General features: G+C 39.0%; 1 protein-coding gene across 1 annotated transcript in view; it reads right to left on the reverse strand.

Moving 5' to 3' along the window:
- LARP4 (La ribonucleoprotein 4) overlaps nucleotides 1-13427 on the reverse strand; it is a 66095-nt gene extending 52668 nt beyond the window's left edge. The window contains exon 1 of the mRNA XM_052639769.1: nucleotides 13289-13427. Coding sequence (XP_052495729.1) covers nucleotides 13289-13306 — 18 coding nt within the window. The 5' untranslated portion in view covers nucleotides 13307-13427. The remainder of the gene's footprint in view (nucleotides 1-13288) is intronic.
- Nucleotides 13428-16247: the final 2820 nt, after the last annotated feature.

The raw sequence follows: 16247 nt of genomic DNA on the forward strand, positions 1-16247 counted from the left end.
GAGATTAAGACTAATATTTAACATACAAGATATTAATATATTGTCCCACATATACTTATTTATACATAAATACACAATATTGGAGAACTATGATTTTAAAAACTTATCTTCTACTTACTGATGAGATGTATTAGTTCATTAAGCATTTAATAATCACTCAAAATAATTAACTAGATGCCTTTCAGCAATATATTACCCATAAATCTGATGTCTCCCTTGCTAATGGTGCCAAGAATAACCAAAGTGTGAGGCCTATGGCATATAGACAGCAGTACACCTGGGCATATTTATATTTTTCACCAGCCTAGTTTAACAGTACACTTGAAAAGCCATTAATGTATACAAGAAGACATATACAAGAATGTATATTGCAACACTGATCCCATTAGTGAAAGACTGAAAACCACCTAAATGTCCATCTCTAGACAAACGGTTAAATAAAATGCAATATATTTCATAACACAGAATACTATAAGAAAAAAAAAAATGGCAGGTCTACACACACCAATGTGAAAAGTGCTTCAAGGCATATTGTTCCATGAAAAAATTCAACTTGCAAAACAATAAGCATTTTTAAATTTATATTAACAAACACATAAAATCATTGTACAGATAAGCATATTAGTATGTAAAAACAGAAAAGGTCTGGAAGGTTACTATTAACTGAAAACTAATAAAAGATCTGCCAAACACAGAAGATGTACTAAAACAAGTGGGAATAATCAATCACAATATGTGAATTTCAGGGAATTCCCTGGTGGTCCACTGGTTAGGCCTGTGTGCTTCCACTGCAGGGGCGCAGGTTTGATCCCTGGTTGGGGATCCTGCATGCCACGCAGCACAGTTTAAAAAAAAAAAATCCGCAACACCTATGTAAAGCAATCTGTCAATACTGATGTCAAAAACTTTTAAAACATATGAGCTACCACAGTAAATGTTAGTCTAAGAGCTTGACACACAAGAACGTTCTTTATAGAATTACTCAACATAAAGAAAATTTGGAAACTGACAATGTCCATCAAAAGAACAAGTAGATATGTCTTTCTATAACAAATAATCTTTAAAATGACACAATAATGAATCTGACAAGTCCATTTAACAAGAACAAAGACTTATTTTTCCATTTAAATTCTAGATAACCACCTTTGACTCATCTTTTGACTAAGGTTTAACAAAGAACTCCATAAAAATCCTTATCTCTCCCACAGAACTAGAAATAAGCCCATGAGGCTACATGGTTATATAAAACATCTATTAAAGGAGGTAAATTATCTAAGTGCATGCTGAAACTATCTGCCAACATACACATATGTAGCACATAAGCACACACATACTCACAAACCACCACAAAAATATTCAAATTGTCAGTTTGTAAAACTAACAGATCAACACCTCTATTTCTAAGCAATACACGTCATTACTGAGTAAGCCAAAAGCAGTCTCCATCACTGACCTATTTCACGCTAGTTCCTATCTAGGGAAAGATACAAATGAAAGGAAAAAGGAAAACATCAATTTCTTGGCAAAACCATACCCTCCGGTCAGAAGAGAGCAGTTTTAAGGTAACAGAACCAAGAGTTAGGAAAAAATCACCATAAATATGGCAAAACCATCTCTGTGGTCATACACAGATTTGACCACATATGTTTGGTCAAAACATAGATTTGTTTTACTTACCTATTTACTATCAGAAACAGAAATCCCATGCCACTTAACCCTACAAATGCTGAAAAACAGAAATAAAGTAAATAGAATGATTAAACTTATTTGCCTCATGGCAGATCAATCACCTAGGTTTAATTTTTACATCTTCAGTATTAAGAGGACCACAAAACTACAAGTACATTTAAAAAGAGAGAGAGAATTCCAGCAGTTTCAAGTCTGTGCTTCCACAGCTAGGCGGATGGGTTCAATCGCTAATCGGGGAACTAAGATCCTACAAGCTGCACAGGTGACCGAAAAAAGAAAAAAACACAAAACAAACACCTGTCATTTCATCCAGCATGAAACTTCAAAGTCCTATTAGAGTAAGTTTAGGGCATTTTATAAAAAATAAAAATGAAAACTGGGAAATTTTCACCCTTCTCACAAGGAAGGATAGTTACCATTTATGAGACACTGAATTCATCTTCATAACAACTACATTAAATTTTATCATCTACATTTTTCAGATACAGAAAAACTTTACCTAACTGTAATATACCCAGCGTTATATAGCTAATAAAGACAGAGCCAGAATTTGAACCTAGGCTGTCAGGAGAGTGCCACTACACTGCAGCAGCTCTTAGCCACTATACTATAGTGCCTCAGGGAAAACTTTAAGACAAACAGTTACACTATTTAAGGAATATTGCATATCTCCTTACCAAGCCAAACAGACCCTGGCCCAAAGGCAAGTTAAGAGTGGGTAACAATACAGAAGAAATGGATACAGAAAAAGAACTACCAGATAAGAACTAGAGTACTCAGGGCAGAAGTCAATTGAGCTCTGCAGTGATTTCTATCTTAGGGCCATGGTACAACTAACTTCCAGCTAGAAAAAAAAGAAAAATGGTAGTCTGTGCAATAAAATTTACCCCTTATAACAAAGCACTTATCCTAAGTTGAGCTATTTCGTCTGCAAGCTCCACAATGGCAGTGACCTCACCTACGGTTTACTCTTCTCTAGCACCCTGAACAGGAGATCAACAATAAAATTTATATGCTATATGCCAGTTTCTTAAACTGTAGTGCTTATATAAGAATCATCTAGGGATCTTGAGAAAAAGGAAGATTCTGATTCAGCAGTTCAGAGATAGGGCAGAGAGTTTGTATTCTAACAAGTCCTGGGTAAAGAAGTTTGCTGAGGCTCACACACTTTCCAGCAAGGGAACTGGACCACCCTAAGTCATATGCCAAGTTGTCAAAAATAAGGATTCACTTATTCCACACCCAGAAAAAAACCTTAAGTTTACTCATCAATAAAGCGATAACTGCTGGTCCTCCACTATCAGAGGAAAAGGTAAGTTCCCTAAATTCTAACTACTTCAGTCAGATGACAGATGATGATTGCTTTAAAAAAAAAAAAAAAAGAGGCTGTCATAGATTACCAGCTTAATTTTTGGAGTCATGGATTGCTCTTAATATATAATCAAACAGACTACTTACAGAAAGTTCTACTGAGATTAATGTACCACTTTATTGTTAAAGATTAGGAACCCAATTGATAAGTATTTAGCATTTAAATAGTCATCAAAATAAAGAAGGCAATGCCAAAGAATGTTCAAACTACCACACAATTGCACTCATCTCACATGCTAGCAAAGTAATGCTCAAAATTCTCCAAGCAAGGCTTCAACAGTATGTAAACCAAAAACTTCCAGATGTTCAAGCTGGATTTATGAAAGGCAGAGAAACCAAAGATCAAATTGCCAACATCCTCTGGTTCATAGAAAAAGCAAGAGAATTCCAGAAAAACATCTACTTCTGCTTCGATGATTCTACTAAAGCCTTTGATTGTGTGGATCACATAAACTGTGGAAAATTCTTCAAGAGATGGGAATACTAGACCACCTTACCTGCCTCCTGAGAAACCTGTATGCAGGTCACGAAGCAACAGTTAGACCCAGACATGGAATAATGGACTGGTTCCAAATTGGGAAAGGAGTACGTCAAGACTGTACACTGTCACTCTGCTTATATAACTTACATGCAGAGTACATCATGAGAAATGCTGGACTGGATTAAGCACAAGCTGGAATCAAGACTGCTAGGAGAAACACCAATAACCTCAGACAGGCAGATGACACTACTCTTATGGCAGAAAGCAAAGAGGAACCAAACAGCCTCTTGATGAAAGTGAAAGAGGAGAATGAAAAAGCTGGCTTAAAACTCAACATTCAAAAAATGAAGATCATGGCATCTGGTCCCATCACTTCATGGCAAATAGATGGGGCAACAATGGAAACAGTGACAGACTATTTTCTTGGACTCCAAAATCACTGCAGATGGTGACTGCAGCAATGAAATTAAAAGACGTTTCTTATTCCTTGGAAGAAAAGCTATGACCAACCTAGACAGCATATTAAATAAAGCAGACACATTACTTTGCCAACAAAGGTCCCTCTAGTCAAAGTTATGGTTTTTCCAGTAGTCATGTATGGATGTGAGAGTTGGACTATAAAGAAGGCTGAGTGCCAAAGAACTGATGCTTTTGAACTGTGATGCTAGAGAAGACTCTTGAGAGTCCCTTGGACTGCAAGGAGATCAAACCGGTCAATCCTAAAGGAAATCAGTCCTGAATATTCATTGGAAGGACTGATGCTGAAGCTGAAACTCCAATACTTTGGCTACCTGATGTGAAGAGCTGACTCACTAGAAAAGACCCTGATGCTGGGCAAGACCGAAGGCAGGAGAAGGGAGAGATGACAGAAGACGAGATGATTGGATGGCATCACCGACTCAATGGACATGCGTTTGAGCAAGCTCCAGGAGATGGCGAAGGACAGGGAAGCCTGGCATGCTGCAGTCCATGGGTTTGCAAAGAGTCAGACATAACTGAGCAACTGAACCACAACAAAATACCAAGTCATTTTACTTCAAATTGGTCATCTTAAAAAGCCAACAGCTAATTATACAAATGAGCTAAAAAAAACCTCAAAACTCAAATATCAAAATAATCCTTTATGAAAAAGGATAACTTTTAATTTCTAGTGTGTACAAAAAGCCAACAGCTAATTATACAAATGAGCTCAAAAAACCCTCAAAACTCAAATATCAAAATAATCCTTTATGAAAAAAGATAACTTTTAATTTCTAGTGTGTACAGTCAAGTCAGTAAACCATTTGTTATGGAAACTGAAATGAGACTTATCTTTCATAATGTGAAAGAAAACTCACATATATTTATTGTGTACCAGACACTAAGTGCTTTACATTGACTGTCAATCCTCTTAACTCTTTGAGATATATAAAAAGTACAATATTATCTCATACTTTAACATTATCCTGAATTTACAGATAAGAAAACTGAGAAACATGTGTTAAACAGCCGGAACAAGGTCCACTAGAAAGGTGTCTAACCTGAGCAGGCAGCCTGGCCCCAGAGTCCATGTTCTTAACCATTCTTTCATGCAATCTTTCATATAACTGTATCTTATCATTATTACTCAGCCACTGCCCTCCTATTTTTTTCCTTCCTCAAACTCAAAAAAATAGAATAACCCTATTTCCCTTAGCTAGCTCAACTGTAATTCTCAATGCCTTCAACAACAAATACTTTGATATCAACTTAGTACACTATCTTGCCTTTTTAATGATATGGGGAAAAAACTTGCCAACAAGCACACAGTGAGCCTCTAATCTCTTCTGAAAAAAATTATCATACAAACCAGGACATTTTTGAGAATAAAATGGGACAGCTGTTCCAGAAAACAGGTGTACACAATGACTGGTCAGGTCAAAACGGGAGGTATGGCCAATTTTACTTCTTTTGTAGTTTGTAGTATCCAGTGGTATGAAAATACTGCCCAACTCTACACTATATAAACCCTGGATTACTTCTGACTTTTCCATCCTGACACAGAAAATACTCTTCTCTCTCCTCAATAATATATAAACCAAACAAAACTTAATTCCACATCCTTGGCTCTCTGCCTATGCTCATACCATATTCCTAGTAATATTCATCTAAAGTATTCCTCTGTCTTTAATTTAGAGCCAGTCATCAATATAGAGAGAGAGATTTTCTAAACCAAAAATTGGTTCAAATGTCTTGACAAGGCAATAGACAAGACAGGAAGCATGAGTATGTGATATTCAAATTTCCTTTCCTTACATTTACTTACACTTACACATTAGAAGGGTTTCCCTGGTGGCTCAGATAGTAAATAATCTGCCTGCAGTGCAGGAGACCTGAGTTCAATCCCTGGGTCAGGAAGATCCCCTGGAGAAGGGAATGGCAACCCATTCCAGTATTCTTGCCTGGAGAATTCCATGGACAGAGGAGCCTGGTGGGCTGCAGTCCACGGGGTCACAGAGAGTTGGACGCGACTGAGAGACTAACACACTATATATACACTGGAAAAAAAAAATTCTTTTTCCAAAAGAGCAAATATAAAGTGTCTATGTGCACTGTATCAATTGTATTTCTTTAAATATTGCACATAAATAAGTCTGTATTTTAGCAGACTGCAGTCTTCATCCTCATTTTTAAAGTTTTCTTTGCCCAATTAATAGTATAACCAAAGTATAAAAACTTTAAGGTAATTAACTGCTTTGCCTTACCAAGAATCAGAGCAAATTAGTAACAAGCCTAGGATTAGGTAGAACTCAAAGATATATGTCTCTCTCTTTTTTTTAATATAAAAACATTTATTTTAATTGGAGGCTAATTACTTTACAATATTGTAGTGGTCTTGCCATACACTGACATGAATCCGCCACAGATGTACATGTGTTCTCCATCCTGAACCCTCCTCCCACCTCCCTCCCCATCCCATCCCTCTGGGTCATCCCAGTGCACCAGCCCCGAGCACCCTGTATCATGCATCGAACCTGGACTGGCGATACATTTCATATATGATAATATACATGTTTCAATGCCATTCTCCCAAACCATCCCACCCTCGCCCTCTCCCGGAGTCCAAAAGACTGTTCTTTACATCTGTGTCTCTTTTGCTGTCTCGCATACAGGGTTATTGTTACCATCTTTCTAAATTCCATGTATATGTGTTAGTATACTGTATTGGTGCTTTTCTTTCTGGCTTACTTCACTCTGTATAATAGGCTCCAGTTTCATCCACCTCATTAGAACTGATTCAAATGTATTCTTTTTAATGGCTGAGTAATACTCCATTAAATCAGTGCTATCACACAGCAGTTTTTGCAATAAACAGTGCTACTACTATCATGCAGTTTTAATAAATTTCCCAGAAATATCAAATATAGGAAAGTAAAAATTTTAGTCATTTGGAAGGCCATATCCTGGACAATTTTACATAATGACACACTTGCTGTGATGATCAAATGATAACATCTGTCAAGACTTTAGCTAGACTGTATTGCAAACAAGGTTTACTGTATCACATAAACACCATTAACACAACCTAAATAGCAGAAGAATCACTCTCAAACTACAGATAGGAAGCTGCTCAAAAGAAGCTGTCACTTGCCTCAGGTCATAGCTAACATTTGATCCCAGGATTCCAAACCAAAACCTTTACAAAAAATCATAGTGCAAAAAAAGTTTACAACAGAAACTGGAAACCTCCCTCAAGAATGAACTTTAAAGAAAACAGAACTTAAGCAAAACGCAGAATATAGGAATGATAAATTAAAATGCTATAAGCACTATCAGAGCTAGAGTCATTTTTCATTTCACTTAAGAATACTCGAAGTGGAAATTAAAAAAATCTTTCTTAAGACTTTCCAATGACAGCTCCACTAGCTTCTCCTTTCCTCTACTTTCTGCTCCTCTGCAATACAGTCGCAGACCCCATCTCTAACCACAGGGTCAAAATCTTTTTTTTTTTTTAAGCTCCTAGGTATGATGCAGTGATAAAGAATCTGCCTGTCAACGCAGGAGACACAGGTTTGATCCCTGGGTCAGAATGATCCTCTGGAGGAGGAAACGGCAACCCACCCCAGTATTCCTGCCTGAAGAATTCCATGGACAAGAGGAAACTAGCGGGTTACAGTCCATGGGGTCGCAAAGAGTCAGACACAACTGTGCAATTGAGCACATGCGCACACATGCAAAGACCAAAATTATAGATTTGAAACATTCATGTCTAGTACTAAGGATCATTTCCATCAGCTGGAAAGTAATATGGAGCAGGGAGACAGCCTGAACAAATCCAACCGGATAGAAAATGGTTGAATACCAATACTTCTCATTTCTAGTTTTTCACATGTAATTTGAAGCACCTCGAGGCACTTCTACATCTTTATATTCACTTCTGAGCATGTTATTCCACTTTTCACACTATGAAAATAGAAAATAATTTCTACTTCATTTTCAATCCATTACATCTGAAAGTATTTCTTTGAAAATATCTATCCATTTAAAACTTCTGCATCCAGAATTTTCCAATAAATATTCCAAAATCAAATTGTTCAAAAACTTCTCAGCCATTTACTTATTACTTCCTGGCAATCAGTTCACAATTTGTGTAAACATTTTCTTTTTTTCAGTCATTTCTGAAAAAACATTTTCAGTAGGTTATATCTAATAACTTTTTATAAATACAAACCTATTTAAGCTATTGGGGAAAAACTGAATACTGCACTGAGGGTAAAAGACACAAAACTATTCATAATTACTGCAATACAAAATTAATAGCAATTTTTACTATTAAGGCAAATATGTCACTTATTTCAGATTCTAAGGCTAAGATGGACAAAACTGGAGCCGATTATACACAGTGAAGTAAGCCAGAAAGAAAAACATCAATACAGTATACTAACACATATATATGGAATTTAGAAAAATGGCAATGATGACCCGTATGCAAGACAGCAAAATAGACACAGATGTGTATAACGGACTTTTGGACTCAGAGGGAGAGGGAGAGAGTGGGATGATTTGGGAGAATGGCATTGAAACATGTATACTATCATGTAAGAATCGAATCACCAGTCTATGTCCGATGCAGGATACAGCATGCTTGGGGCTGGTGCATGGGGATGACCCAGAGGGATGTTGTGGGGAGGGAGGTGAGAGGGGGGGTTCATGTTTGGGATCGCATGTACACCCATGGTGGATTCATGTCAATGTATGGCAAAACCAATACAGTATTGTAAAGTAATAAAGTAAAAATAAAAATTAAAAAAAAAATATTAACAATGGACATGGCCATTTACTGAAAAAATAAATAAATAAATAAACTTAAAATGTTATCACCTAAAAAAGCAGAAAAATTTACAAGTCAGATAAGTTATTTTTTAAAATGTGAAAGGGACATCCCCTGGTGGTCCAGTGGTTAAGAATCTGCCTGCCAATATAGGGGACACAGGCTCAATCCCTGGTGCAGAAGATTCCACGTGCTGCGGAGCAACTAAGCTGGTGCGCCACAACTACTGAGCCTTGAGTGCTACAGCCCATGCTCAACAGGAGAAAACACCACAATGCAAGTCCATGCACCGCAACTAGAGAGTAGCCCCCACTCATCACAACTACAGAAAGCCTGCACAGCAATGAAGACGCAGAAATAAATAAAATACTTTTAAAAATTGTGTAAGATCTGGGGGAAGGGAGAACAAGGATTTACTGCTTAATGTGTACAGAGTTTCAGTCTTGCAAGATGAAGCTTCTGGATAGGGATGGTGGTAGTGGTTGCACAACAGTGTAAACACTTGTAAGTACTTAATACTACTGAACTGTATATTAAAGATGATACATTTTATGTGTACTTTCCATAATTAAAATTATTTTTTAAAAATTATGTGAGAGTATTAAACATCTTTGAGTATTCATTTTTTGGGAAAAACTCAAACAGAGACAGAAATCCAATTAAAACATTGCCAAACAACTAGAGCAGACATAATTGGCTGGAAATATTGGAGGGGGGAAATGATCTGAAAAGTGAATAAAACGTTAGCAAACCATAAAAATATGAAAATAACTGCAAAGTGTCTCCTCAGTGCTCAAAAATTAAATAATTCAATAATCACCAGAAGAACACTGCACATTGCTGTTTCAAACTTTCAGAATTTTTGTAACCAAGTATGTTGGAGCACCGGAGAAGGCAATGGCACCCCATTCCAGTACTCTTGCCTGGAAAAATCCCATGGACAGAGGAGCCTGGTGGGCTACAGTCCATGGGGTCGCTAAGAGTCGGACACGACTGAGTGGCTTCACTTTCACTTTTCCCTTTCATGCACTGGAGAAGGAAATGGCAACCCACTCTAGTGTTCTTGCCTGGAGAATCCCAGGGACAGGGGAGTCAGATGGGCTGCCATCTATGGGGTCGCGCAGAGTCGGACACGACTGAAGCGACTTAGCAGCAGCAGCATGTTGGAGCACGTTTGACAATTTGGTATATTATCCAAAAAGTTTTAACCTCTACCCAAAGACAGACGCTGTATGTGTCTACCTCAGAACAGAGGTGAGATAAAAACATAAACTACTGAAGTCTGTATAGCCCTTTGTCTGCAAGATCAAGTTTTTAAAAAGTTACATCTTCAGTGTTATTTAAAATAGGATTCCTTGTCTGCCTATAGATTTCTACTGCAGTAAACTGCAATTTGAAGAGGCCACGGCAACCCACTCCAGTATTCTTGCCTGGAGAATCCCTATGGACAGAGGAGCCTGTCAGGCTACAGTTCACAGCATCGCAAAGAGCTGGACACGACTGAGCAACTAAGCACAGCACAGCACAGCACATGCTCCAATCCAGAGTTCTAACTCCAGCTTCAATAACACTCACTAGCTGCATGATCGTGGGCAAGTTTCTTTAATTTCCCGTGACTTGGTTTATCTCCAAAAGGGAGAAAATAATGCTACCTACCTCACAGGTAGTTTTGAGTTGATGTATATGAATGTATACATGCAGCAAGACTTAAGAGGCCTAACACACAGTAAGCACAATTTATGTGTACACCACTATTATTATAGTATTATCATTAATATCCTGTATCCCACTGATTGCAGTTATAAAATAATTAAGCTGGGGTCTCTCCAGAAAAATGCACGCAAATAAGATTTTGAACACAACTGCAGAGGACTCATTAATCCTATATTAGAGAACTCCTATTCAAAGCAATAGTTTGTAGTCAAGTGGTTATTAATCTCCTTGGACCTTTTCAGTAGTCCAATTAACCTATTAATCTCTTCTCAGAATATTTTTAAGTATATGAAATATGCAGAACCACAAAATAAATTATAGTTACCAAAATATTTTAAAATGTCTACTTTAGTAATAAATGTGCTTCTTCACTAATAAACAAGACTTTCTCACATTTAACAAGGAGCAATACACGTAAATATTTCATATCTGCAAAAATTGTAATATGAAATGAAAACATTTCTCAGTGCATGCATTTGAAATGTCAATAATTTTTAATTCTTTTCAATCCTAGATTTCAATTAGCAGCTAGTGAAAATAAAATTATTTTTTTCCCCTCAACCCAAGTTCTGTGTTTAGGGACCCAGATTAGGAACCCTCCAGTCACTGGAAAGTAAGCGTAAAAATAAGTTTTGGAATCACTGACTTGTGTTCTAGAAGTCAGACTTCAGACTTTAGCCCTCACATTATTTACACCTGAATGACCTTGGACATCAAACTTCGGCGCTTTAGTTCCCTCATTTAGAATAATTCCTAAATCATGAGGTTACAGGGACTGAATATTAGTTAACAAAATGCCAAAAGGCCAGTGTGTTATATTTTACTGATTTTAATACCATGTAATTAGACCCAAATATTTAGTGCCATTGTTAATTTTCAGGAAAACTCATATGTAAAAACAAAAAAAAACGAAACAACAACAAAAAACTAAAAGCCAAATACTGATTTACAAAGAAAATGATTAAGGAAATATGAGTTATACGTAACACTGAGAGTCATGATCTGGCATCAGAATGACCTGTATCTAAATCCCAGCTCCACTATTTTAGGTTTACTAAGTTATTTAACCTCTCACCTCAGTTTTCTCATCTGTAGAACACTGCAATGTTGTTTTAGAAATAAGAGAGGTTCAGCTTAAGCTGTCAATAAATGGAGCTATTACTAAGGTTCACGTTTTAACAAAGCCAAAGCAATCAATTTTGAACTCAAAAGTTTGTTTTGGAATTCATCTTGATATAACTGAAACTTCAGTCTTTTGCCGGGTAAAACATATACAACTTAAAACCCGCAGCATTTGTTTGGCGTAACATTCCTAATACAAACTGGAGCTGTTTAAAATCATATCTGATTCTGCCCAAGGAAATCAGTGAGGATTAGAAAAACAAAACAGATTCAATAACGTAAAATCTCTTCATGATGTACTTGGAATGTTCCAGTGAATGTTTATTATCAATGTTGAAATATTCTAAAAGGTAGCTGCCTCTTTAAAATCCAATTATCAGCTACACAGTCGATTTAAAAAAAAAACCGTAGAAGCACGTATTTATGTCGGAATATTATAGACTAAGATTCCTCCCTTCGTCTGAAAGAAACCCGCCGTAGACTGGCCCTAGATCCCGACCCATTATACAACCTGTAAATTCCTTCTCTCATTGAAAAGATTCTTTTTATGGGCATAGTTAACAAATGCCAAGTTGCGAAGTTGCAGCTTTGCTGGTTTGACGTTTTCACAATGCAAGAACAATACGATCTGGAATCTACTCAAACCATTAGCCGGGCAGTCAGCTGATGCTCATTGCACACAAGAGAAAGAAATAAGAGAAATCGAACCTTGTATTTATGTAAAACAGGTATCCACTACCTTTAAAACTAAAATAGGCCAACAACAGATGTTCCGGTTAAAGTAATAAAAGTGCTGCAGTCCACAGGGTCGCAAAAAGTCGGACACGACTTTGCGACTGAACAACAAATTGTTAAATAACAATACAAAAGAAAAAAAAAAAAAAAGCTTTGCCCGAACTAGGTTTCGCTCGTTCTTGGAATTTTTCCTGTAAAAGGCTCTTATTCGTTCATAAAACCGGTCCCTCATCACGGAGTCGCTGCCTGAGTTAACTTTTACAAAAGGTCAAAGCGGTGCCTTTCAAGGCTTCCAAATCCTACAGGCTTTCTCCTCCGTTCACAGTAACTCGCTTTCCACCCACAGAACGTTCCAGAGACGAGGGATGGGGACCAAACAAAATTTGGTGGGGGCTGCTAGAAACAGGCTTTCAACTTTCTTTTCCAAACACTTAGACGGAATTTCACCTTCCTCCCTCGGCGGCCCCACATGTTGCTCGCCTGCTCCCAGAGGCCCGCGCGAGGCCTCACTTCACCCGGAACGCGCCCACCTGATTACCCTTCTCTCCCCAGACTCCGCCCTCAGCCCCCCCACCCCCAGCTCGCCTCCTTTAGGAGGTCCATATGGGACGCTTTCCCTTTCCTCCGATCCTCACGCCGCACCAGACAAGCCTCGATTCTCCACCTCCGGTTCTCCCCAACCAAGGCACTCGCCCCCCTCACAGCCTCCTGAAGTGCGGCGAGCGCGCAGCGCGGAGCCGCGGGCCTGCACGGCCCAGGTGCTGTGTCAGCCTGTCTGCCGGCTCCGCGCCGTGTACGGCCTGGAAAGTCACATGGCGCTGGGACCGGCCGGCGCCTCCACACTCCAGCTCTCCTCAGAGCACGATGAGGTTCCCAAGTCCACTCACCTCCACGAAGAGCAACATGTCTTCCTCCGCTCGGCCCAATCGTCCTCGCCGACGCGACTCCAACTGGCTTACAGGCCCGAGCCCCAATCGCTAGGATGAGGACACTCGCCTGGCCCCTCCACCCGGCAGCGGACCCGGCTCCTCCCCCGCCGTCAGCCGCTGCGCCCTGACCCGCCCTGTCCCACCTCCCTTGAAACAGCAACTGTTTCCGGCTCTAGAGAACAATTGCTTCCGGGAGAAGAGAAAATCCTCGGCGCGCTCAACTTTTGCACTACCTTTTCCAGCCGCAGTTTGGACTGTACTATCATCTGACATGGGGGTAGGGGGGATGGAATCTATCAGAGGAAGGCACCATTCTGTGCCACGGGGGTGTGGAAAAATTCTGCGGGCGCATTTTATCCCTGGCCCATTGCAGAGTTACCATAATAACTCCGCAGTTTCTCATAACCCAGGACCTAGATCTGATAAAAAGCCGAGACTGTGCAAAGTGTTCTGAAAAACGCCCGGCCCTACTGAAAAGGCGATGACCCGCAGAAAAAAAGGAGAGAAGGGGAAAAAAGCAGCAGTAATGGTAAACATATTAACAGCAACCCGTTCACATTAAAGGCCTGGCACTATTCTAACTATTATATGTGAATTAATCTAAACAATTCAACGCAATAATACTGTTATCCCTATTTTACTGTTGAAGGAGCCCTCTAGGGCTTCCATTGTAGCTCAGTTGGTAAAGAATCTGCCTGCAGTGCAGGAGACCTGGGTTCAATCCCTGGGTTGGGAAGATCCCCTGGAGAAGGAAATAGCAACCCACTCCAGTATCCTTGCCTGGAAAATCTCATGGGCAGAGGAGCCTGGTGGGCTATAGTCCATGGGGTCGCAAAGAGTCGGGCACGACTGAGCGGCTAACACTTACTGGGAGAGCGGGTTTCCCTAAGACACACATTCAAAGAACTTGGCCCCACGTTCTCTTGAATCAGGTACCCACATCTTTGCTCAGTATGTTATTTGATAATATTAATAGTTAGTCTGGATAGCCTCTTCATTGATGTCCTGCCATCAATTCAAATGAAATACGATAAAAACAAATTTTTAAAATTAATCTTTATAATTAACTGTTAGGTGATCCAAATTCTTTATTGTCTTTAGCCACACTTACTACGATTTATCCCTCCCTTAACAGTCCCACCTCTATATCTTAACTCAGACATTGTCGTTTGAAATAATCATGTCTTGATTTTCAATAAATTTTTTCTATTACATTATTTCAAAAAAATCTTCCTAAATTGAAGGTTTCATTTTCACCAAACTGCTATTATATCCCATGTAATCTCCCTTGTGTGTGTGCGTGCTAAGTCGCTTCAGTTGTGTTGGCCTCTGTGTGACCCTATGGACCGCATCCCACCAGGTTCTTCTGTCCATTGGATTTCCCCGGGCAAGAATATTGGAGTTGGTTGCCATTTCTTCCTCCAGAGGATCTTCCCAACACAAGGACTGAATCCTGGTCTCCTGCATTGCAGGCAGATTCTTTACAGTTTGAGCCACCAGGGAAGTCTAAATTCAAAATTACTTCACTTCAATTAAACCAGTTACTTTCTCCCTGAAGTACAAACTCAGCACTCACCTCCAAAGCCATGGCTCAAGGTGTCTTCCCTGTCTGGAATGCCTTCATTTGTCAATCAACCTTCTCTCTCCATAAGGTTTTCCCAAAGACTCCGTTCCTCACAGATCTCTTCATGTCCCTTGTTTAGCACTTGAATATTATATTCTAACTTAAATTCTTTTTGCTTTTTTTGTTGTTTTTCAGTTTCTTCACAGATACCCTAGCATATATTCTTCACAGTCTAGGATAATGGTAGCCACATAGTAGTATCTCAGCAAATGCTCGTCAAATTGAAGAGATTTTTTAAAATTTGTTTTAAAAAGCCTTCATTGCCAGTTGCTGATGAATTCCATGCTGCATAAAAAATATGAGGGAAAGAGAAAGCACAATAATACTAAATTAGTTTAGTTGACCAGCATGTAGGCTGCTTTGTGAATGCCTACTAGGGTAAGCAATGTAAAGGAATCAAGAGGAATTAAGTTATTAAAGGACCTCATAATTTAATAATATCAACAAAGTAATTTAATAGATTAATTGATAATGTCAAGGAATATTGGGTAATGATGGGTATTTTAATGAAACCTCACATTTCTAAAAACAAATAATTCTCCTTAATTGTGACCCTTTCAGAAAACATTATGAACTCCTTTCAATAAATAGACTAAATTGTGATTTATAGAAAAGGAGGGAGTGATATTTTATGGGGAGGGGGAGGAGGGTATAATCTTAATAAAAGAAAGTGTTCCGGACTTAGAGAAGTTTCCACAAGGAAAGGAGTTTTAATATTTATTTATCTTCTTACTTACTTACTTATTTGGTTGCACTTGGTCTTAGTGGAGGCATGTGAACTCTTAGTAGCAGCATGTGGGATCTAGTTCCCTGACCAGGGATCTAACCCGAGCCCCCTGCATTGGGAGCACGGAGTCTCAGCCACTGAACCACCAGGGAAGGAGTTTTAAACTATAATGAATGTCCAAATATTTTAGACAGTTTCCATGGAGGTACTGAAAAAGAGTGCCAAACGTAGGATAAACCTAAATTGCAGGGACTTCCCTGGTGGTCCAGTAGTTAGGAATCTACCATCCAATGCAGGCGACACAGGTTCCATCCCTGATTGGAAATAGGATCCCACATGGCACAGGGCAACTAAGCCTGTAGGCTGCAACTATTGAAGCCCGTGTGCCCTAGAGCCAGTGCTCTGCAGCAAGAGAAGTCTGCATGCTGCACAGAAGAGCTGGCACAGCCAAGAAAGGAGAAAAAGAAACCTAAGGTACAGCATCTGGTTGTGAGAAGTTCAACAACTAGTGGATAGAAACAAATAACAAATAGTTGCACTTCAATAAGTACTATCATATAAAGTTT

The sequence above is a fragment of the Budorcas taxicolor genome, chromosome 5 (assembly GCF_023091745.1).
Source record: "Budorcas taxicolor isolate Tak-1 chromosome 5, Takin1.1, whole genome shotgun sequence".
Classification (NCBI taxonomy): domain Eukaryota; kingdom Metazoa; phylum Chordata; class Mammalia; order Artiodactyla; family Bovidae; genus Budorcas; species Budorcas taxicolor.